The sequence below is a fragment of the Trichosurus vulpecula genome, chromosome 4 (assembly GCF_011100635.1).
Source record: "Trichosurus vulpecula isolate mTriVul1 chromosome 4, mTriVul1.pri, whole genome shotgun sequence".
NCBI classification, from domain to species: Eukaryota; Metazoa; Chordata; class Mammalia; order Diprotodontia; family Phalangeridae; genus Trichosurus; species Trichosurus vulpecula.
Window position 1 is genome coordinate 68,395,477 of NC_050576.1, and position 22,455 is coordinate 68,417,931.

Below are 22,455 nucleotides of genomic sequence, written 5' to 3' on the forward strand. Positions count from 1 at the left end.
TTCATTTTCATTAAAGATATATCTAAGCAGGGCAGCTAAAGTGCTTATTTAGTTTGCAAAATGGAAATAGAGAAGGGAATAGAAAAACAGCAGTTTAAATTGTGCTCGTTCTCACTTCGTGAAGTTCCCGGCATTATTCCCCAGAGCACCTGAGTATGTGGGAAGAATATATAAATGTCCAGCTATCAGGAGTCTTAAAAGTAAACCTAAAAGGGCAAATCTGGTCAGGAGTAATTAAAGTTGGTGTTCTCCAAGGTGCTTTCCTAGTCTAAGTTCCTACGGTTTTAAAATTTTTGTTTCTGCAATCTGAGGAGGCTAAGTAAATTCCCATGATGCCATGCTTCCCAGGCAAAGTTTCTAGGATCTTCTAGGCCATTTCCTGATAAAGACTGTTAGCCTCCAGGCCACTGACTCCTAATATAGTGCCACCTTGGGTAAAGAATGTTTTCTCTCATCAGCTTTTCAGGCCATAACTAAATGAAGGCTGTTATTGTAAAAGATGATCTCCTTTCTCCTACTAGGAAAAACCTGGGCAATAAAAACATCCTATCTTTCTGAAAACTGATTTCCTATACTTGGAATACTTAAGCACTCTTATTTTAAAATGAAAATTACTTCAAAGTCTCTCCCCTAAAGCCATTTTTATTGCCCTGAGTGGATTCTTCCTTTTTCTTCTGCAAGTAGAAACTCGTTCTGTCTCGTTGCAAAAGTTGAGGGAATAAAGAGCCATTTGACTTTGGTTCTGTTGCTAGTCAGAAGGGACATTTTGTCTCCTGTCTACTCCTGTAAGCTAGCAGAATTTCTTTAAAACTTATTTGCAATGTTTTGGGTGCTTGCTGACAAATATAGAGCTTTGCAGTCTGTTTCCTTTTTTCCACTAGACGATATAAGGTCTAATTACCACCCAGCATGAAGCACAAGCTGAGTTGAAAAGAGATAGGAAGAGAAGACATTGGCTTTACTCATAGTTGATCAGCTATCCCCATCTTTTCTTGATTTTCTGGGCAAGAGAGAGTAAGAATTAAAATTCCTTTTCTTTTATTCAAGACAGGGAAAGGGATATAGTCAAATGTTTAGATAGAAGACATTAAACAATGCTTTTAATTTGCAATTAGCACTCTTTTGTTGCTGGCTGGAGGTGTGTGGAATAAATGCACCCACTAGGGTTGCTGGAAGGAGTCAAAGCCTATTTTCTTGACATTCAGACAGATACAATAACCAACATTTCCAAGAATAACAGAACACCAATTGAATGAGTAATCGTTTCCTACTGGGCTTAGAATGGTACCCATATTGGAGCTTCTGCAACCTGGCTTTCTGAAAAATATCACTTTGTTTCCCCTAGGCAGATGTGATCTTCTATAGGAGCTTGTGTGCCTTATATTTTGGAGGGCTGAAATGACTAGATTGTTAACCTGATATAATCAGTTGGGCTGTTATAAGGATCTTTTCATGTTTATGGCAATTTCATGTTTGTGATCTGGTTTTTTTTTTTAATTTTTTTAGGACTCAGCCCAGGAGAGCGTTATAACACGAGACATTCATCGAACATTTCCTGCACATGATCACTTCAAAGACACTGGAGGAGATGGTCAAGAATCCCTTTATAAAATCTGCAAGGTACAGCCTCTCCATCCAGATTTTTTTCTTTCTTATAAATCAAAAATAAAGGACTGCTTTCCAAGTCCACTACCTGAGTTCTGTAGACTTATTCTATATTTAAGAATTGTTTTATTTCCTATTTGCAGCCTTGGTCGTTGTGATAGTCAGTGGATGCACAATACTTTCATTGCATTCTTCCCTGTAATCATGTACCCTCAAGACTCAGTCCACAAATATTATCCTCTTGACTAGGAATCTTGTCTTATGCTGGAGCATGGTATGGCCTCAAGTTTGATTTGCTTTTATAACGAGGTGAGCTGAAGATTTTCTCAGTACTGAAATAGAAAAATAAAACACCAAGAATTACCAGCTGGCTCTGCCCATCTGGAGAATGTACATAAGGATATAAGGTAGTCAGTCAACAAGTGGTTATTGAGCATTTATTATGTACCAGTAACTGTGCTAAGCACTGAGCATACAAAGAGGAAAAAAAAAACCTGGTTCCTGATTCTGAGGAATCATTCTGATGGGGGAGACAGTGTGCAAACAACTATGTATATTTTCTCTCTGTCTCTCTCTTCTCTGTCTCTTTCTTTTCATCTCCTTCTCTCTGTCTTTCTGCACTCTGTCTGTTTGTCTGTCTGTCTCTCTAAATGGGAGGTCATCTCAGAGAGAAGGTACTACTATTGGGGGGAGGGGAGTAGTGGGGGAGTGGGTAGGAAAGAGTCTAAGAAAAGCCTCTTGAAAAAGGTGGGATTTGAAAGCCAGGGAAGTGAAGAAGGAGAGGAAATGATGGAAACTGAACCATCTTCATTTTTTTTAACCAGAGGTAAGAAAAGAGAAAAGATTAAGTTCACTCCATCTACTCTGTTAATATGAGTTCCTATGACCTGTCTTCTAACTTGATGTTTTGTTATGAAGTGTCCCTCTTCCCTCCCGTTGTTAGAATGCCTGCAAAAACAGTTTTCAAACTTTCAATTTTGATATGCCTGGAAACCAAAGCTTTTCATGCCTGCCAGCATTTTAATATAGTAGCATAGCCTGTGGCAATGTTTCTCATTGCTGTCCTTCAAAAATCTCATTTCCTAAGACTATATAGAATGCAAAATTATCTTCCTTATCCTTCAACATATAGTAAAAGATATGTGATTTCATCAGTGTGGGGGAATTCCTGTGGTGGAAGCTCTCTGTGTGACATCATCAGTAAATCCTAAGACATTGCCAAGACACAGAGGTTGTGACTTGACCAATTTCACTGGTAAGTGTCAAAGATGGCATCTGGATGCACATCGACCTAGTGTTCTATGCACTATTCCACACTGTCTTTTATTGATAGAAAAATCAATACAGAGTATCCTGAAACCCAATATTAACCAACAGTTTTATCCTTCACCCCATCAAATACATTATCAGATCAGGTAACACAACCTTATTTTTGAAGACTCACAAGTTAAACTTTTAATCATTAGAAAAATGACCAAAAGTCAGCCAGCAGCAAAAGAAGACCTAGTTAATTCATTAAATCAGTAATCAACTTGTAAATAATCAAAAGTGCATTTCTTTTGACCTTTCAGTCAGTTGTACTTTGAGATGTAGTTTCCTATGGGGGGGTTATTTTAAAATTAATTTTAGCAATATGTCTGCTTTTCCTCATTAATACAGTAGGTTTGGAATTTAACTACTGGCAAAAAAAAAAGATCTCTATGAAGAATGTAGCATTTTCAGAATTATATGATCAGCCTACTTGGGTCATCCTTGCTTTTTACTGTGCTTTTTTGAGAAAAATCCTGGCCATTATGAAGGACAATAGGATGGTTATGAATATACTCTTCTGGGAGATCTTTTTATGTAGGATGTATCCTCCAGAGCTAGAGATATAAAAGTGACTAAAACTTAAGAGCATACTGACCTCTCTTTAGAAGGCAAAAATACATCATTGAATTTGACAAAAGAAACGTATTGTATGATACCATCAAAGAAACATGCAAGATAGCTCTACTGTAAAGTAAAAAAAAAAATTAAGACATTTTCTATTTAAGATTGTGTTTTGTAAACCGGCTTTTAAAAAATCCAGTGAAAAGCAAGATGCCCCAAACTGTGTATTTAGCCCCAAACTAACACGATTTTTGACTTCAAATTGAACACCATTCTCTGAATATTCTGGCTTGTAGTATAGGGAATCACATTATTGTTGTTTTCTAGGGGTGGGGCACCTGTGGCCTCAAGGCCACATGTGGCTTTCTAGGTCCTTGGGTGCAGCCTTTTGACTGAGTCCAAGTTTTATAAAACAAATCTTTCTACTGAGGAGATTTGTTCTATGAAGTTTGGATTCAGTTAAAGGGCCACATTTGAGGATGTAGAGGACCACATGTGCCCTCAAGGCTGCAGGCTCCCCACCCCTGTTTTAGATATTTACACTCATTCCTGTTAATCAGAGAATGATTGTTCACCATTCTTTGATTGAAATTATCTGGCTGACTTGGGCGGCTAGGAGGCTCAATGGATAGAGTGCCAGGCCTGGAGTCAAAAGACTCATCTTCCTGAGTTCACATCTGGCTTCAGACACTTACTAGCTGTGTGACCCTTAACCTTGTTTGCCTCAGTTTTCTCATCTGTAAAATGAGCTGGAGAAAGAAATGGCAAACAACTTTCTTTGCCAAGAAAACTCCAAGTGGGGTCATGAAGAATCAGATATGATTGAAAAATGACGTTATGTAACAACAACATTGAAAACAGGAATGGTCACTACCAAACTAAATTTGAAGTGGGCCATAATGGAGACAAAATATACAAATGTTCTTAGAATGAGCAATAAGGTATTGGGAGAATTCCAACTATATAAAGTCTGGAAAATAGCTCTAATTTTAAGGATGGAATAGTCTGACATTGGAGTTGAAAAAAAGTTTTTTATGGGCCCTGGTGAAATGAGAAATGATCTGAGCTGTCAGATAAGAGGGAAGACTGTTAAAAACTTGCTGTCATGTTTTAATGGGGCTGTCAATTCTAGTTTCTTCTCTTAATCTCATCTTCCGACTAAAAGGAAAGCAAGACAGTTCAAAGCTTCTTCTGTTGTCATGAATTTGTGTGAGGAAGTTGAAAATCTTAAGTCAAAAAATTTAGGGCTGAAAATAGTATCAAGAATATGGCAAAGTTTTCTGCAGCTATTAAAGGGATAGGTCTAGGTTTTGCTTCTGGGTTTTGCTAAGGCAGTTGCATATATCAAAATGGTGCTTGAGGCGATAGGCAAGAAGGAACAACCTACTGCTCAGCTGCTCTTTTTTAACCAATTGAGTCAAACCCTTGCCAATGACTCATTATTAAAGAGGTTTCTGTACAACTTGGACAAGTTGTATCTCCCAAAACAAAAAACTGCATGCATCTTTTGATGTAGCCAGTTTGTAATACCAATAATTGTAGCCCAGATAAAGCATTCAGTATTTTTGTGAGCTAGGTAATGTAAGAAATATTATGCCCTTTTGAATATGGGCAAACTGAGGCTCAGAGAACTTAAGTGATTTTCTCCCACAGTTATTTAGCTAGTAAGTGGTAAGAGTCAAGACTTGGGTCCAAATTTCTGACTGTAAGTCCAATGTTTTTCTTAGTATTTCAAGTTATCTCTACTTATAGGTTAGGGGTTGGCCATTTGCTGTATAACTGGTGTTCCAAAGGCCCTCTGCTGTCATTTTGAAGATTTTTGCTTAATTGCCCTCATTGAGTTTGCATGATTGTGACTGTAAACAAAGGGGTAGCATTTCCTGGTCTATTTTCAGGTTTACACTTCTTCATAAGGACACCAACAGTCCAGCCTGTCAAAGCAATCAGCAAAAATATTGTTCGCATCATCATAGATTAAAGTGACCTGTCATGTACCATCTAATTTGAGGCATGTTGCTTTTTTATTTTCTGATTAAAGTAACTATTTTTTGAAAAAGAAGCTACTGCTGTGACTTTAATAGTGGGAACTGAATATATTTCAGGGAAATCAATAACCTGGTTTTTCTAGGTTAATAATTTGATTGCAGTGGTTTGAAACAACAGCAACAACAACAAAAAATAAGGCCACCTTTCTTTCCCCAGATATCTTTTGGCAAACTATTTAGTCTTTAAGCACAAAGGTAAAAGTTGCATTTCTGGCAATGACGCTGCTGAGTGCGCTTTGTGATTCTGTAATATGAAAATCATCATTGAGTTTTCTAGCTTCAGATGTAATCACAAAATTTACTTATCTCAATTATATTTTTGTATCTGAACTGGCATTTCTAGCAATAGGTACCAATTATTTTTCCCGTCATTGATTTTCTTATTTTGGTTCTTTGTCTACTTGATTTAATATAGATCTCACACCAGGGGTTTGATGGCAGTAGTTGCTACACGTAAAAAAGTTATTCGTGACCATTTGTCCTTTCCCATTGCCCATCTCAAATGTCAGTTTGTGTCACCAGGATACAAACCTCCTCCTCTTTTTAATTCATTTGGATCTTGTACAGCATCACCAACCTAGCAGTATGTTGGATAATTTAGTCCATTAACAAATTTGCACTCTCTTCTCACTTAGAACTAATTAGCTCAAGTACTTCATTCAAATTCATTAAATATTAATTATCCAATGAACTTGAGAGACCCCATTTTCCATTTATTAATCAATCAACAAGTATTTATTAAATATGTTCTATGTGCCAGGCACAGTGCTAGCTAGTCACTGAGAGTGAGAGTACAAAGAATGCAACAGTCCCTACTCCCAAGAAGCTTCTGTTTTAGTGGGAGACACAGTGAGTACATTAATAAAAAAATCAGTAAATGAATACAAATTTGTACCAAATAGTTAGATGTAAGATATTAAGGGTGGGAGGGCACTAGAAATTGGGAAGGAATCAGGAAAGACTTCCTGAAGATGATGTTGCATATACAACAACTTAAAGGAATAATTATTCTTATTCATATTTTTAATAAATATACATATACACACATATAGACAGGGTCTCCTAAAAAGTCTTAATGAAGTTTTAAGCTATAATAAGTTTTTTAAAAGAGTATTTTGAGTTTAATCAAAGTCTCTACTAACCCTCAAAATATTAGTAGTTCATTCCTATGCATTTGTCTTGAACCTCAGTCTTAAATCATTTACCTCACTTCAGACAATGATCAGAGTCAATTAAACATCATTTTTCTCTTCAGGATTAGCCCTTTCTCTTTGTCTTTCCTTCAGGAAACAACCTTCTATATACTTGATTGCTAACTCCTCACAAACCTTTTACAAAGTTTTTTTTAAACAGGATTTCCTCAAAATAACTGTTAAGACAGTAATTGTCATAAGAAAGAAGTCCTTCCTTACCTTCTGTCTTGGTGGCATAAATTCTTCGTAGATCTTTGTGGATCACAGATAAACACTAACTCCGTAGAGAGGTCACAGTGTCGTTTTTTCCACTGGTTTTCCATTGTTCTTGTGCAGAAAGATACTGAAGTGATTTTCCATTTCCTTCTCCAGCTCACTTTACAGATTAGGAAACTGAGGCAAACAGAGTTAAGTGACTTGGCCAAATTTACACCATTAGCAAGTTCTGAGGCCAAATTTGAACTTGGGTAAATGAATCTTCTGGACCCCAAGGCCAGTGCTCTCTCTACTTCACCACTTAGCTACTCCTGGTTTTTTCTAGATCCCCATAGATCATCGATAAACAACATTGCCCTGTGTCTGTGGGTAGAATTGATTAACATCAGTTCATTTTTCAACTCTTCTTCAAGCTTTCAGCCCATATTATCTTCTCCCAATATTCTATTGGAGTTCTTAAAGCTATGTATTAATAATATCTATAGCTTTTCATATAGCTGACTAATCTAGGGATTGTATTTAGCTCTGCAAAAACAGTGTTAGGTAAAACAGTATAAAATGGCAACTAATTTAAGATTGGATGTTATAGATAGGAGTTATGTTCTTGAGTGGCCAAAATTTGGAATAAAAATACCATAGGTCTTTAGTAAGACCTAGGAGTATAAGTTGAAAATTGACGTGCCGCTAGTGGAAGGAATTCATCTGCATTATGGAATTTTGGTTTAGCCTGAACTAGATGAGTTTCAGGCAGTTACCCAAAGCTTTATTTCACCACTGATTTCCATGTTAATGTCAGAAATTATTTTGGTTTCCTGAAGACCATACTCTCTTAACCAGAATATCTAATAGTTATTAAAGAGCTTTGTTGGACAGGTGGATTCCAGGTCCAGGGATTGGTCATGGATAAACTCAGCTGTTATGCTACACCAAATACTGCTACTTTTGTAGCTGGCATTCCCCTATAGTTGACATTTGGTTAACATAAATTGCCAGCAGAATCATGGAAAAATATTCCAGTGGTAGAGACTCTCATGAGTTATTCTCTCTTTATGATAATGACCCTTTCAATAAAGATCATGTTCTAACTTGCATTGGGAAGAAATTTTGAGATTAATAGGTTTTAGTTTGTATTTACTTAACTGAATACGTGTGGTATCTCCTTATAGAATGTATGGTCCTTCAGGGCAGAGATTGTTTCTTTGCTTATTTCATAGTATATCCTTGAATCGAATTAAACAGTGTGTTATTGATATTATTTTGAAACTTTATTGGTAAGTCCAATGACAAGCATTTATTAAGTGCCTACTATGTGACAGATACTGTCCTAAGCACTGGGGATGCAAAGAAAAACCCAGTATATACTCTCAAGGAACTCACAGTCTAATGGGGGAGACAAGATGCAGACAACTATGTACAAACAAGCCATATACAGGATTACTAGTAGATAATTAACAGAGGGAAGTCAAGAGCATTAAGGTACATCAAGAAGTGTTTCTTTTACCAGGTGGGCTTTTAGCCGGAATTTGAGGGAAGCCAAGAGGCAGAGGTGAGGAGGGAGAGCATCCAGAAAAGGGTTCCCTTCACTGAGAATGCACAGTCAGTAGATGGAGTCTCTTATTCAAGCAATTCATGGCATCATAGGCTTAGAACCAAAAGAGATCTTAAAGAGTCATCCTCATTTTACAGATGAGTACAAGAAAGGATAAGTAACTTCAGTCTCAGTGGCTCAGTGGATACAGCACCAGGCTTATAGTCATGAAGACTTGAGTTCAAATGTAGCCTCAGACACTTACTGGATGTTTGATTCTGGGAAAGTCACTTACCCTCTGTTTCCCTCGGTTTCCTCATGTGTAAAATGGGGACAACAAAAGCACCTACCTCCCAGGTTTGTTGTGAAGATCAAATAATATTTGTAAAGTATTTAGCATAGTGCCTGGTGCATTTTTTTTATGTTCTTGTTGTTGAGTCATTTTGGTTTGTCCAACTTTTTGTGACCCCGTTTGAGGTTTTCTTGACAAAGATACTGGAGTGTTTTGCATTTCCTTGTCTAGCTCATTTTATAGATGAGGAAAGTGAGGCAAACTAGGTTAAGTGGCATGACCAGGGTCACACAGCTAGTAATTTTCTGACACCAGATTTGAACTCAGGAAAATGAATTTTCCTAACTCCAGGCTGGTACACTATCCACTGTACCACCTAACTGCCTGGCACACAGTAGGCACCTACTAAATGTTTCTTCCCTTCCCTTCCCCTTGTATTGGAAACAAGCCCCACGATAGCTATTCCCTTTAATTGGTTCATCCAGGGATGATACTGAGGGTATGAACTTGGATGATTGGAGAAAAGACTAGACAATACTGTCTCTACTAAGTTCTGAAATCTGAGACACCAAGAAGGAAATGACATCTAGCATCTTTTCAAAAAAATACAAATGTTTCTCTTTGGTTCTTGATAGGTCATTAGGCAAGTGACATATTCCATTCCCTTCTATTACCCTCCGCCCCAGTTTACACACACACACACACACACACACACACACACACACACACACACACACACACGTGCGCGCGCGCACAGCATTCTTTCATAGTGAAATCATTACTTCTCATTTTCTTCTGACTTATGTACGAGAAGGTTCCTTACTAATGAAAAGGTTGCGTAATTAAAAGATTTTGAAGACCTCTGACCTCAAATATCACACCTACTAGTGAAGAGTCTACACATTTCATAGATTGATCTTTCAACAGGTACCTCAGTGTTTGTCCGGGACCATGCTGGAAGCCTTTTCAGCCCATTAGAACTTAGCATAGTTAATGATCTGCTGGAAGAGACTTTAAAAACCTAGGGTTACCACTGTTACCTCTAGGCCACAGTGAGTTATTGGAATATTTCATATTGCAGCATTTTATACTGGAATGGTGTAAATGTCAAAGTGGGAAGAATCTCCCGATTGCTCTTAGCCATCAATTTCATGTCACTTCAGTAACCAACGTTAATTTGTTTTCTTTCTTCATATTAGTTTAAAAGAATCTTCAATATCCTCAACTGTACACATCATTATGGTAGATACAAGATCATCTACATTTTCAGGGCCAATATGTTTCTTTTGTGTGGATGATCAAAGTTGACTGTATTTCCAAAGTTCTTAGATTTAATTTAAATTCTGTCTATGGCAGAAAACAGCAGCTTAACTACTCCTGGATCTGAAATTAAAATGAGAAAGATACACTCTCTGTGAACTGTATAAAGTGTAATTTGACAGATGATTGAGTTGAGGATCTTTTGATGATTTGTTAAATATCAATTTAATTATTCTTGGTGTTCCTATAAGTTTTTTTCTCCAGGGTCTTGCTCTCTGCCAGAAATCTTTCTACTGTATAACAGACATATAGGAGATGAGATTTTTCACATGGACTCCATTAGTTGACTTCTATCCCCTGAATGAGAAAAAAAACGATGTTCTAGAGTGTGTAGAATACTGGACTTGGAGTCAGAAGACTTGGCGGTTTGAATCTAGGCTCTTCCACTTTTCATCTGGGTAACCTTTTGATTACTTCTGTTCCTCAGTTTCCTTATCTGTCAGATGGACATAGTCATACATATACTTTTGACATCACAAAGTTGTAGTGAAGATTAAATGAGATAATATTTTAAGGCTGCTATATAAATGTTATTGACAGTCCTTAAAGAGACCTTAACTTTAAAAGATCTTTCTTTTGATGTTTTTCACTAACCTAATTTTTCTGATCTTCAGTTTCCTTATGTATGTTAAAGATAATAATGTTTTTTTTTTCTTTTTATCTTAACAGATTGTGGTAAGGAAAGCACTACATAAATATGAACTGATATCAAAGAATGTCCAATTGTTCCTTGTTTCAAGAGTAGCTTTTTTTATCTGCCACTACTTCTGATCATGTCACCAAACTTTTGGGAACCCTTCTCCCACTCAGGACAATACAGAAATATATTTATAAATGATGACAAAGGGCTTGTAGTTTTTTTTGGTGTTTTTCTTTATAGTTTAGAACTTGCCTTTTATGAGCTGATTTTTGATAGTTGTAAACTTTGTTATTGTTCCCTGCAAAGGATTATTTTTTGCTGTCTTTTCATTTTAATTTACATATTAATAAGATATCCCTTCTGTGAATCTATGCTCAGCTGAGAAACTGTAATGTGATTTTCAAATATGGATTTTTCTTCTGAGACTGTACCAGTGAGAAGGTCAAGTTTTTGAGGCTGGAGTGCTGGAAAGAGAATGAATGATTTGTTATGCTATCAAGTGTGCCTGAAGAGATTTAAAAAATTTCTCCAGGTTCTCAGTCTGAAGTCCCACAAGAGCTTTTCTGAGATGACTTTGTACTTTCTTTTGCCTGGAAGGCTAATTGCAGCCATCAGACCATTACTAGGGGAAAGAAGAGAAGAGGGTAGGATTAAAATGGAGATAAAAATGGAAGGCAGAAATAAAGGGATTGCTGTAAATCCTAAGGGTTTCATTCTAGTCACTACTTTTGGAAAGTAATATTAATTTCAAGGAATAAAAGTGAGGCTGTTGAGCAGCTCCCTACATAACTGAGAAATAAAAGAATAAAAAAGTAGCCTGGGAAGGGTGGTGGTAGTGGTGGAGGGACATGACAGATTGAGAAAATAATGCTACTCCTGTTTTCTTCTAAAGTCCACTTTTCATAAAATAATGATAATAACTCACATTTCTGTAGCACTCTTAAGATTTACAAATAATTTTCCTAACACTGATTTTAGATAAGGGCATACACAAAATCATCAACCTTCTTACCTCCAGTACAGATAATCAGCTCTCAGCTGTTAGTCAATATATTCTTCAATTTGTAGGACCTTTATTGCATTTCCTGCTTCTTGCTGACTAATTGGCCTGGAGCTGTTAATGTCTTTTAAACGTTGGATCTAGCTTCAGAAATACCCACATTCATAATCTAACTTGGGCAAGTTTCTTTCTCGATGCCAGCAATCACTCAGCAAACATTTATGAACTACCTACTGTGTGTCAGGCCCTATGGATAAAAAGACAAAAATGAACTTGCAGTCAAGGAGCTGACTACTAGGGAAGCAATACAATTAGAAACAAAATGTATGTAAAGCAAATATGAGATTTTGGGGGACAGTGGGAAAGGCAGTAGTAGTTGGGGGCTTAAGGAAAAGCTTCATATAGGAAAATGATGCTTGAGTTGAGCTTTGAAGGAAAGTAAGGATTCTCAGAGGAAGAGGTAAGGAAGGAGGACATTCCAACAATGGGAGTCTGTCTGCAAAGATATGGAGACGAGAGATGAAAGGTAATTCAGACCCAAGAAGGAAGTCATTTTGGCCACATAGTGGAGTGTTTGAAGGGTAGTGCTATTGTTGGCTAGGGCTGACCAGGTCAATCCAGTTGCTCAGATTTGATATTAGAACAATATTAAGCATTGGTAGAAATGACTGTCATGTAGGAAAAGGAGACTTAGTTGGTCATGGCAGGGGATGGATATTCATCCAGGATGTTTGGAAAGCACACTGCATTCATTCAGCTCCCTTGCCTCCATTTCTTTCCCAAGGCAGTTTGTTGGTTCGGTATTGGCTCCCAGCGGAAGCTCTTGTATGACTTTGTATTCTCAGGTTAAGCTAAGGAAGCCACTTTGGTGGTCAGAGCCTTAGTCTCTGTAGCCAATGGAATCTTAGGATTGACTTTAATACATTTAAGGGTAAAAGTAGCCTAATTCATTTAAGGCAGGGGCCTAGGCTGTTGCTCCCACCACAGTTTTCCAGTAAATCTCCAAAGATAGTCAGGAGTCAGATTGTAAATGGTTTTACATGACAAACAAAGCAGATTGTAATTTTTATTGCAGAGGCAATTGTGAGCCTCAGGAGTTTCCTGATCAGGGGATTTGTAGGGTTATCACTTGGGATTTGTAGGATATCACTTGGGAGCTGTGTGGAGAACAGTTTGAAGGTAGGGGAACTTAGAAGCCATCATAGTATTCCAGATGAGCCACCAAACTTGGTGGGGGGAGGAGGTGATCACATCTGAGAGGAGCAAAGTGAATGCATGCAGAACACATTTTGGAAGGGAAATTGGCAATTGGATGATTTTGGCAAGGGAGGATTAGGGACAATGTGCAAATTTCAGGATGACTCTTGTGGTTGCAAACTTTTGTGAATGGAAGGATGGTGATGTCCTCAACAGAAAGAGGAAAATTTGGAAGAGGGACATATTTGTGTGGGGCAGAGATAATGAAATCTGTTCTGGACATAGTGACTTTCAAATTCCCACAGAGTATCCTCTTGGAAATGTCTACTCAGAAGTTGTTGAAACAGGGGGGAGTCATTTGCATTGAGATAATAATTGAATCTGTGAGGACTCTTATCAGTAGAGGATGTTGAGGGCAGAAAAGGGCCCAGGGTACTCTTAGAGTTCATCTACAGTTAGAGGGCAGGAAATGGATTAAGATCCAACAAAGGAAACTGAGAAGGAATGGTCAGATAGGTAGAAGAACCAAGAGATAGTTGAGCCATTAAAACCAAGAGAGTGCATTCAAGAAAAGAGGGGTCAACAGTGATCTAATGCTATGAAGAGGTCAAGAAGGATGAACACTGAGAAAATACCATTGGATCTGGCAGTTAAGAGATGGTCATCACCAATGTCCATATAGATCCTTTTCTTCTTTCCTTGATGTCTTTGGGATAAAAACCTACTAGTGATATTTCTCAGTCAAAGCGTATGCATAGTTTACTAACTTTGGGGGCATAGTTCTAGTTGCCCAGACTAGTTCCCCAAATTATTAGACAAATACTGGGCTCTACCAACAATGCATTAATTTAATTTTTCCTACAACAATATTGTAAAAATAAGCAACTTGATTCAATACAAAGACCAACTATGATTCCAGAGGACCAATGATGAAGAGTGCTACCTAATTCCTGAGAGAGAAGTGATAGATTAAAGAGACATATTTTTGGACATGGAGAATGTGAGAATATGTTTTGCTTCATTATGTGCATTTGTTACAAGAGGTTTTAAGTTTTTTTTCTTTTTTTCCCAGTGGGTTCCAATGAATTGAGATAAAAAAATGCTCACTCTTTTAAAAAAATTTAAAAAGAGATAATTGATAACTTTGGATTGAACTTCAGTTTTCAATTAAGTGATGAAGACTGAAGTCAACTTGCAAAGGGTTGAGGGATGAATGAGAGGAGAGAATGTAGAAGCCATGATCATAGATAGATTTTTCTAGTTTAGCCATGAAAGGGAGGATAGCTGCAGAAGGAGAATGGTGGGTGTAAGTGAAATTTTTTTAAGGTGGGAGAGAACTGGGCCTTTTGAAGTAGAGAAGGAGCAATGAGGGAGATTGAAGATCAGAAAAGAGGCCAGAGGTTTGTGATATTCTGCTGAAAGACACTGAGGGTACCTCTATGAGCAGAATGGACTTGATGAGGAAAAAAGATCACCATCACTGAAGTAAAGGGGGAGAGAGTGAGGGATTATGTCAAGGGATTTTATGATATTCAAATATTATGATATATAGAACAGTGAGTATTATTCAATCTGTTTGTCACTTTAAATCTTTATCCTTAAGGAAACTGCCTTTCTGCCTTTCAAAAAACAAACAAAACCGTGTGACCTTGGGCAAGTCACTTAACTTAAGGAACTCTATTTCCTCGTCTATAAATAAAGGACATAGACTAAATGTTTCATCTCCTTTTAAAATTCTAACAGATTTCCTTCCAGCAGAAAGATTGAAGCCAACTGTGGAGTTTTACAACAGGGTCACTTTACTGGTGAGATTCAAGAAGTGATTATTTTCAAACCTAGTGTTGCTTGAGGACTTACAGGACAGGCCTGGCCCCTGGAAAGGTAGTACATACACTATGAAAAGCTAATAAGGCAGTTATGAAACCACTTCCATGATCTCTTTTGAATGCTACAGCTGCTCTTCTGAATTCCTGGCAGCAGCTGAGGTTTGGGGGTTGCACCCCAGGTTTATTTCTGTTTCTAAGTTGATTTTATTTTTGTTGTCCTTTTAGTCCCCAGGATGCCTCTTTATACCCTGTCTCTTCTCTTCCTCCTACCTCCACAATTCTCAGAAGGGAGCTTGGGCAGGAACTATGCTTAGAGAGGATTGCTTTGCAGCACTGAGGGTTGCTTTGTCAAAATAACTAAACACATGGAGTTTCCAATGAGTCATTTTGGTTTTTTTCTTTTGTAAAATGGTTGTCAGATCCTGTAAGAAGTTAGTGAACATTTTGAGAGCCATATGTGCCTAGGTCACATGATCTTTAACCTCTTCAGCCCTCTCAGTTCTTCAGCTATAAAATGAGAGAGTTTGAGCAGATTATCTCTAAGAACTTTTGTAGCTTTCATGTTCAGTTATTTTATATAAAATTATCGTATAGTACAAGGAAGTCTGGATATATGAAATCACCTTATTCTTGGTGATTGCATGGAATAGCTTCACCTTCTCTCCAACTATACAAACCTCCCCTTTATTTGTAATTTACCTTGTCCTTTTCTAAGAAGCCACCTGCTCCCTCCTGCCCCCTCAACCTTCACTTGATCAAATCACAAGCTTCCTTCAAAGCACAATTCAGGTGTCCCCTGCCCTCTATGAAGCCTTTACTGAACCCTTCCTAATTAATTTTGCTTTCTGTCTTAAAATGATAATATATTATTTCATGTACACCTTGTATTTAGTTGTATATATGTAATTTTGCTCCTCCCCTATCACATGTAAGCTTCTTGAGGGCAGGGACTGTTTTCATCCCTGTTCTCGTATCCTCAGTGCCTAGCACAGTGACTTACAAAAAATAGACACTTAATGAATGTTTATTGAATTGAAATGAACTTATGATGATCGCTCTCTTCTCTGAAATCCCTTATCATTTATTATCCCTTTTTGATAATTTAACAGTTTAATAGATATACAGATAGAACCATAGCTTATATAAGAAACTCAACATTTGTATTAACTCTATACACATATGTTGTACTGTGTTTGTTTCATGTAGGTCACTATGAGGACAGAGGTCATATCTGACTATCAGATTAGAATGCACTCTATAAATTCACAGAGTTAATCCATTAGCTCTTGGACTTTTTGAAGTGTTAGCATTAACTATACATTTCACATGTCATCTCCATGTGGCCAGGGCTCTTTCTTCTATATGTTTCACAGCATGTTATGGGTATGGTTGAAATTATGTGTTCTGAGCCATAAATTCTGTATCAGAAAAGTAGCTCCCCATTAACAGGGTTTACCTTTGATAGATAACTATCAGTATCAGTCTATAAATTATCTTTAAGATGTGGTTTTCTGTTTATTATAAGATTTTTAAAAAAGAATACATTAGCTCACTTTTAAGCTGTTGTCAAGAGCTTTTTCCTTAGTGTTATGTAAAGGGAAGCATACGTCTAGGAATTCTGCCAGCTCTATTAGATAAGAAAATCACTTTGTAAGTGAATATTTGTGAGCACATCTAACCTTCTGCATTTGTCTTTTCAAGTGTTTAGATAATTCCATGTCAATGGATCTATTTTTAGAAGCTACATCAGGTCCCTCATTTTTACAGACATATAGGATAAGTTTAATAACTTTTTTTCCAAATAAAGATTTTGTTCCCTGGTGAATATTTGCTGGTGGGATTATCGTCTTTTCCTGTCTGTATTTTGGATGTCTCCTGGGCTTAGATAGGAATATCTCCCTACATTAAATGATCAAAGGGAGCTATATCCTGTTCTCTAAATGAATTGGGTTCTTTTTTTTACTGCAGGTAGTAAAGGTTCTATTCTCAGAAAGGCAGTGAACCTTAGAATTTAAATACTGGGTCAGATACCACTCTTGTACACACACATACACACACACACACACATCTTATAATTAGGTCTCTGACAACTGATCCCAAGTGATCTGTGGTGGGAGTGGTGTAGTATCCCCCTCACTCCTCTGGCTATCTTCAAAAAGTTAACAAGAAGACTGCTTCTTTTTGGCCTTGAAGTATACTTTTGCATAGAGAGCGTTCTCCAATATTTCCTACATTCATTGCAATAGTTTCTATTTAAAGGCAGCATTATGTAGTAGAATAAGTATTACATTCATAATCAGGAGATACCTGGGTTTCCTCCTACCTATAATATTTAGTAGATGCATAGCCACAGACAATTAGTTTAATCTCTCTGAGCCTCAGTTTCCTCATCTGTAAAATGGGACTAATAGTATCTCTACTACCTTCCTCACAAGTATGGTAAGAATTACTAAGACTTTTTTTGAAGGGATTGGAAAAATTTGAGTATATATGTAGCCAGCAAGGAGAAGACTGGTAGGTAAACAGAGAACCTCTAGGTTTTTTCAACAGCCCTGCTACTTTCCCTGCTTAAATAATAACTGGGTTTTCCATCTGCCATGAACTGAACATAAACATGAATTCTCTATTATGTGTTGTGTCCCAATTAGAGTGTGAGCTCCTTGCAAGCATGACTGTCTCAATTTTCTGTTTGTATCCCTCATGCTTAGCAGAGCGCTTGACATGTAGTAAGCACTTAATGCTATTCCATTCCATTCTGTTTCATTCTTTGGAGCACTAGTTCTTAACCTGGGGTCTGTGAATTTGTTTAAAATAAATTTCAATGAATACATTTCAATATAATATCTTTCTTTAGTATTTTAATTTTATGCACTTAAAAACTGTATTCTAAGAAGGGGTTCCTAGACTTTGCCTGACTGTGAAAGGGATCCATGACACAAAAAGATGAAGAAGCCTGTATCTAGAGACGAAAAAGTGATCACAGAAACCCTGCCTGGCTTTATCTAGAACAGACCATGCCATATTCTCCTCATTTCCTTGTTCAAAGGGAGGGTTCATATAGTGAGAGAAGCCGTATTTGGAAATGTTTATGGTATGACACCGAAAAGTATGAATAAAGCATTTTTAAAAAGAAAAAGTACCCTGCTAGCTAAGAATTGGGATTAGTTTTCTAAGAAGTTTATATGACTGCTAAAGGTTTTCTTTCAGTGAGACTAATGTCTCCCAGTAATCATAAAGTTACTTCCAGTTTTCTTTGCAGTATTGAGAAACAGGATGGAGTCCTGCCCAAGGGTTCCTCTCTTCCTCCTCTCCTACACATGCATTTTTCCCATCTGAATACACCTCATTCTCCCAGATATACCACTCTTTTTTTTTCCTCTTTCAACCTTCTCTGTCATTACTATTTCTGCTCTCCCTGGTTGGTGATCCTCTTCCTTATCCCTCACCCAGCACAGACTGTGGTGTTTGACCTTTTCCGTTATTCTCTTTTCTTTCCTCCCTCCACCCCTTATCTCCAAGAATTCAAAAGTCAATGAATGATGTCACATTTCTGACCTCAGTATTGTGTTCTGTTGGTTCTATTGGTAATGCACAATCTGTTGATAAGCTACAAGAATGGGGCCAAATCATAGTCTGTTACTGAAGGCAAAATATTTTCCTTGGCAGTTCATTTCCCAATTAATTACCTTGAGACCACCTAAAACTGCATTTACAACCAAGCTTTGCATATAGATGTTAAATAAATAGTAATGGTGAAGATCTCTTATCCATGTATCCTGCAATCTAGTGACATGGAGCTTTCTTGCTGTTCTTCATACGTGACATTCCATCTCCCTACTTTAAGTATTTTCATTGGCTGTTCCCCATGCCTGGAAATTTCTCCTTTTTCTTTTCCACCTTCTGGCTTCTTTGGATTCCTTCAAGTTTCAGCCAAAGTTCCACCTTTTGCAAAAATCCTTTCCTGTTCCTTAACTTTTTGTGCCGTCCCTCTGAGATTTTCTCCGATTTATCCTGTATCAGATGGAGCTAGGAGCCGGGAAGAATTGAGTTCAAATCCAGCCTCAGATACTAGCTAGCTGTGTGAACCTGGGCAAATCACTTAAATTCTGTCTCCCTCAGTTTCTGCAGTTGCAAAAGTGGGGTTGATATATAATAGCACATGCCTCCAATGTTTGGTGTGAGGATCAAATAGGACAGTATTTGTAAGAGCCTTCCTTCCTTCCTTGCTTCCTTCCTTCCTTCCTTCCTTCTTTCCTTCCTTCCTCCCTCCCTCCCTCCCTTCCTTCCTTCCTTCCTTCCATGGAGGCTCTACATACTTGAAATAGCAATATAGAAATACCGTACTATAATGTTAGCATTGTCATTTATTTTCTGGCAATGATGTGGGTGCCTGAAAAGCTAGTTTTCCCCATGATGACTAAATTGTGTGAAACTTTCTTTATTGACTTAAAATTGAACAAAAATGAGTTGTTAAGCATTTTGATGAAGCAAAGTTGAGTGTCATGTATAAGGGAGTTTTTAAAAGTGTACTCCTTTAAATTTTTTTTCATCTATAGCTTTGACTTAATTATTATAGGGAGCTCCATGGTGAAAAAATTCCATTTACCAACGCAGATGAGCAACTGTTCTGTACATTATGAGAGTTTCCTGGTGAGGGAGGGGGTTACTAAGTAACTTGCACAGGGTCACACAGCTACTCATGAGTCAGAGGAGGGACTTTTGAACTTAAGTCATCTTGACTGAGGCTAGATCTCTCAGCACATATGCCATGCTCTTTCTAAAACTCATTAAAAGTCATTTCAGTTATAAAAAGCACAATGAAAGAATGTCAGACTATTTTTATATTCATTTTCTCCTGCAGGAGCTATGTCTTAGGTAAATGTTAAAGCCAACACAATTAAACTTTACCCATATCCTGTGCTTTAAGGTCTAAGTTTGTCTAGTCAACATATAAATGGATCATACTTTTTAATATATCACATCAGACCCCCACCCCAGTCCTGCCTCAGAAAATGTAGGGACTCCAGAATACCAAGCTTTCCCTGATCAGCTTGTCATACATATATCCCAATTCTCTCTTCCCCATCCATCTTTCCTTTTGATTCAAATACCAAACTTTTGTTTGTATGGATAAAAATAACTTCCTACCTTTTAAGGACAACTGAGTTCATCATAATGTGGCATGGCTTCTTTAACAGAGTTTTCATCTGAGGGGGCAAGCCAAATGAACAGCCTAAGAACTAAAACACTTAAAAAAGCCAATAGTCAAAAAAGCCAATAGTCAGTTGTAACCTTTCTCCCAATTTCTCTCCCATGGAGCTATCCAGAGTACTGGACTGCTTCAGCTTGAGCCTCTCTTGGTTCTAAATAGAACAAAGCCCTTCATCTCTGGTTGTGCTGAACCTTGCTCCTCTAGACTTCATTTAGCTCTAATATTTGATAATTCTCCTTGGCTATGTTCCAGACCAGTCAGGTCTTCACTTCCCGCATTCTGTATCCTTCCAGCCCTTCTTTTTTCTCTGCTACGCTTTTTTGGGTGTTTAGCTACTCAGTATATCTCTAATAACTCTTCTTTTTCTTCCTTTTTTTTTAGCTGCTTAGTAGAGTGTAAATGTGTTCAGTCTTCAGATTTCAACCTAATGGTTTATTTGTTTAACTAATGGCTCATGTCCTTATTAATGACTCTTAGCAAATCAAATTTGCATTTGTTGAGCCTGACTAGGTGATAAATCACGCTTGTATTTATTCTTTGGTTCAAAGCCAGCTGTTAGAGTCCCTTTTAAATACTCTTTCGATTTGCTTTTGAATCAGAAAGGAATTTAACTCTTCTGAGAATAGTAAAAATAAATAACGAGAGCATAAAGGGCCATGCAGTTAAAATTAATCACAACACAAACTCATTTTCTCAGCCATAGTTTTCTATATTGAACCATTTTGTAAAAAAAAAAAAAAATGAAGGTCGACTTTCCAGGAGCATATTGGCAGCATGTTAAAATATAGTACTGTTTCATATTTGTTATGCCATCGATTGAGTTAATATAAAAAGGGGGGAGAAGAATTGCGTTTAGCATATTTGTTTAGGATTTGAGGAAGTAAATGGTCTAATTTTGAAGTCCTGTATTTATTTGTAATTCTGTACATGAGAGTTCTATTACTTCCTTTAAAAAAAAGTATCACAAGCTTTTTGGAATTTAGAAAATGTCAAAAGATTTAAACCAACAAAAATGAACAAGTGAATGTGCTGTCTCTGTCTATACAAATAAAATAGCAGAGACAGTCCTCATTATGAGGGAGCTTAAATTATACTAGGAGAGACAATAGACATAGGGGCATGGTGATACAGCAGGTAGGAGCACTTTGGTCAGGAAAGTTAGAGAGATTGTCATGAGAGGGGACATCAGGGAATAGATTGACATACTCTTTATAGGAACAGAGTTGATTTGATCATGATTCCAAAACTGAGAATGATGTTTACTGTAGTAGAAATCAACATGTGGGGACTCATGATTATTAACTGAAGCAGAAATGAGAAGTGAGAATGGCAAAACATAGAGACAGATTGATGAAAAATAAACAGGAGGGTAGATTTATTTAGGAACAGACCACATAGACCTTTTGAGATGAAGCAGTCCAAAAATTGATTGGTATAAATCTGTTTTAAAATATCTAGTCACATTCTGTAATAAATCTCATTTCAAGAAGAAGTCAGTAGTTACTGACATGAAAGGAAATGTGCCCTCAGAGTCATAAAATCAACGGGAGCTGGATATTGCAAAGAAACAAATTTGAAGCAAAGGGAAGCAATAGGAGGAAAGAAAAAAATGGTGATCTAATTTCATAGAAATTAACTAGCCTGTGAGATAACACCATCTGAAATGTCATTTCTATATCTACCTCTATGTATATCTATATCTATACATCAATCCCTTTATTTGAGACTTTCCTAATGTCCTTATTTGACTTTATTATTCATATACCCACAGCATTTATATCTGAAATTACAGTAGTAATAATAGCATTTATATAGTGCCTACTATGTGCCAGACACTATGCTAAGTGCTTTACAAATATTATCTTATTTGGTCTTTGTAATAATGCTAGAGGGTGGATGCTATTATGATCCCCATTTTGCAATTGAGGAAACTGAGGCAAATGGAACAAAATCATTCAGCTAATAAGTTTCTGAGGCCAAATTCGAACTCAAGTGTACCTGACTCCAGGCCCAGTGCTCTATTCGTTATGCCACTTAGCTGCTTGTAAATAGGAACAGATGCACATGCACAGTATTGTATACACTTGGTGTACACAATTGTTTTGCCTCATTTTATTTCAACCTTTGAAATAACTTACAGTAGCAACTAAATTCTGTATACCTTTCAGTCAGTTCTGTCACTGGGAAGATATGATCTGTGATAGAATATAATTTTCAAAATCTTGACTGTCCTCTTTCTCATATTTTCAGCAAGGATATCCTTAATATATATTAGATCATTGTCATAAGAATTTTGTCACTATGAGCAAGTAATCATTTGGTTCAGTAAATGCTAATGTCCACTCTCTCACCTTTTGGGGGGTTAACAATACTGCTCTTAGTGTTTTCCCCATCATTTGCTATATTCTCTTCTTTGAGATAAATTAAAAATAAGGATTTTCCCCCAAGTAGTCAAAATTATGTTACCTCAAACTTGAATTTCTTTTGTATTCATTTGGTCTAGTTCAAG

The 22,455-nt window shown here is 37.1% G+C and overlaps 1 protein-coding gene across 2 annotated transcripts in view; it reads left to right on the plus strand.

The window, feature by feature from the left end:
* Window positions 1–22,455, plus strand: part of RABGAP1L (RAB GTPase activating protein 1 like) — a 680,962-nt gene that overhangs the window by 379,520 nt on the left and 278,987 nt on the right. For both annotated transcript variants that reach the window (XM_036756235.1, XM_036756234.1), the window contains exon 14: window positions 1,507–1,620. In XM_036756235.1, the coding sequence (XP_036612130.1) occupies window positions 1,507–1,620 (114 nt within the window). The remainder of the gene's footprint in view (window positions 1–1,506; window positions 1,621–22,455) is intronic.